General features: G+C 65.6%; 1 protein-coding gene across 1 annotated transcript; it reads left to right on the top strand.

Annotated features, from left to right (window-relative positions):
• Positions 1 to 205: 205 nt before the first annotated feature.
• On the top strand, positions 206 to 2563 carry MNEG_10972 (ribonucleoside-diphosphate reductase subunit M2; the record flags this gene model as incomplete). The annotated part of the gene is made up of 6 exons (XM_014040555.1): positions 206 to 220; positions 391 to 956; positions 1250 to 1446; positions 1733 to 1798; positions 2057 to 2281; positions 2436 to 2563. The coding sequence occupies 6 exons, from the start codon at positions 206 to 208 to the stop codon at positions 2561 to 2563; spliced, it is 1197 nt and encodes a 398-aa protein (XP_013896009.1).
• Positions 2564 to 2858: the final 295 nt, after the last annotated feature.

The following is a 2858-nucleotide window of genomic DNA, read 5'->3' as shown; positions in this document are numbered from 1 at the left end:
CCCTTGGGACCTGATGCACGCCTGGCGGGAACAGGAGCAGCTGCCACCGTCTTTATCGGGTGCGTTGACTGGCGTGGGGCGTCTTTGGTGGCGCTCATTATCACACACCACTCATAATACTTGTATACACGCTGCTTGGTCAACTTGCAACACGCATTCAGCGTTGCCTGATCTGGGGCCGTGGCACCTCGGGCTCCTGATGACAATGGCTGCGCCGCAGGTAGGCTATCCCACGCGATTTAATGCTCTTTGAAGCTGGATTGAGCCGGGGACGCACCTTCCCGACGTCACAAAAGCGACGGCCTGCCGAGGCAAGGCTTGATGAATGGGTTTATGATGCTTCTGACGTCTCAATATCCATCTGTCACAACTATTTTGGTCGATCTGCAGAGCGCGGCGCGCCAGGAGGCTGCGCCGTGCCCTGCTGGTGACGCCTTGGTGCGGGTGGCGGCCGCAGCGCTCAGCAAGGTTGCGCTGGGAGCCAGTCAATGTGACGGCCCCTGCGCCAGCCCCCAGCACTGCATCGATGCCAGGGGCAGCAGCAGTAGCCTGGACGACAGCAGCGCGGGCAGCAGCCGTAGCAGCAGTAGCGGCTCCGACGCCGGCGGGGCCGGCGGCTGCGCGCCTGCGGGCCTGGAGTGGCCGTTCCCAGCCACACCCGAGCGCCCCGACCGCCCCGCAGCCGCCGCCCCGGACGACTCCCCAGCCTCGGTCCCGCGGCCGGCGCTGTTCCCTCCTGCAGCTCCCGCCGCCGCCGCCGCGCCCACCTGCATCGCACCCGCCTCGACCTGCGGCCGCCTGTCTGCCAGCAGCAGCCACGGCAGCCTGCCGGCCGTGCCGGGCGTGATCGCGCCGGAGGTGCTGGAGCAGCAGTGGCGGCAGCGCGGGGGTGCGCCGGCCGGGGAGGAGCCGCTGCTGGTGGAGAATGACGAGCGCTTCACAATGTTCCCTATCCAGTGAGCGCCTGGCCCCGTGGGTCCCATCAACCACACCAGTGGGAAGGGCTGTGTACTGCGGCGGCCGCCGCGCCGCGCCGCGCCGCGTCACATGCAAACAGTGCCCATCCGAGTATTGGCCCACCTGTGCAGTGTGTGCTGTGCGTCGCTGCCTGCGCTCCTCCATCCGCACCCATTGCCCAGTCTCCTCCCTGAGCCTTGCCTCCTCCAGCGCGTGCGGCGTCGCCCATCACACACCACCGCGGTGCAGCCAAACCAATGCACAAACGTCCCCCCCATCACCACCCCGAAAGGTACCCCGAGGTGTGGGAGATGTACAAGCAGGCGCTCGCCAGCTTCTGGACCGTCGACGAGGTCGACCTGGGGGGCGACTTCAGGGACTGGGCCAAGCTGACGGAGGGGGAGCAGCGGTTTGTCAAGTACGTGCTGGCCTTCTTCGCCGCCTCTGATGGCATTGTGCTGGAGAACCTGGGGGCGCGGTTCATGACGGGTGAGGGTTGCGGGGGGCGAGAGTGATGGATGACGTCGGGGTACGGGTGGGGGTGTGGCGTGGCCGGCTGTGGTTTTCGATGTGGCGAGGAGGGCGTCATTTTACAGGTTGGGCCCGAGGCAGTGTTGCAGCATAGCCTGGGGAAGGTGAGGAGGCGGCCCGCACTGCAGGGCTGCTGGCTGGCGAGGCAGCGGCCATCTGCATTAGCAGTCCCGGGGACGCAGCGCACGCAGGCGAACGGCTCTGTGACTGTCGCGAGCGCCCCACCCTTTCGCCCACCCCGCAGAGGTGCAGGCCCCCGAGGCACGGGCGTTCTACGGCTTCCAGATTGCCATTGAAAACATACACAGCGGTGAGTGGGTTGGGCCTTGGCTGCGCGGCCCAAGGCTGACCCACGCTGGTGCATGGTGCGCACATTCACACCCATCACACCCACCCACACACGCACACACACGCACGCAAACACACACACACCTCTCAAACGAACACACCTCTCTGTCTCAGACACACCTCACACACATACACACACCTCGCATACGTGCACACGTGCGCGCACACACCTCCCCGCACCCTCCCTGACTCACGCTTCAACACACCAACGCTCCCACAGAGATGTACAGCCTGCTGCTGGAGTCTTACGTAAGGGACCCCACCGAGCGCGCCTCCCTGCTGCGCGCCATACACACGGTCCCCGTCATCGGCCGCAAGGCCGCCTGGGCGCTGCGCTGGGCCGGCAGCGGCGCGGCGTTCGCGCAGCGGCTGCTGGCGTTTGCGTGCGTCGAGGGCATCCACTTCAGCGGCAGCTTCTGCGCCATATTCTGGCTCAAGAAGCGCGGTGAGCACAGCTTGGGCAGCAAGGCAAAGGTCCCAGTCTGCCCCTCCCCTGAGACAGTGACAAGCGCGGAGTGCAGAGTGGCTGGGTTGTTGCAGTCACCAGCCCAGTTGTTGCCTGCTGATCGCGACTCCTGGCCCACGCGCAACCCCCGCAGGCCTGATGCCGGGGCTCACGTTCAGCAACGAGCTCATCAGCCGGGACGAGGGGCTGCACACAGACTTCGCCTGCCTCCTGTACAGGTGCCTGTGTTTTTCGATGCGGCTTGCGGGGTGTTTGGGCTGAACGAGTCGGAACCGCGTGTGGAGTGAAGGGGACGTTCAGCCTTGAGGGTCGTGCGGGCTGTGCTGCAGGGGGCATCCCTTTAGCCGCAAGCTGACCGTCGCGCACATGTGTTTTGCCCCGTTGGGGATGATTTGCTGCGGCGCAATCATCACTTCGACGCGCACTCTGCGACCCTCAACACCACAACCCATCAAAATTTTGATGCGACGCGCCCTTTTGCCAATTCCCCTGCCCATTGACCCTTGCTTCTCACGCACAACCCCTCCGCGCCTGTGCGTCGCCACACGTGCCGCCC

This window comes from Monoraphidium neglectum (genome assembly GCF_000611645.1).
Source record: "Monoraphidium neglectum strain SAG 48.87 unplaced genomic scaffold scaffold02538, whole genome shotgun sequence".
NCBI lineage: Eukaryota > Viridiplantae > Chlorophyta > Chlorophyceae > Sphaeropleales > Selenastraceae > Monoraphidium > Monoraphidium neglectum.
The sequence above is the reverse complement of the archived record's forward strand: the minus strand, read 5'-3'. Positions and strand labels throughout refer to the sequence as shown.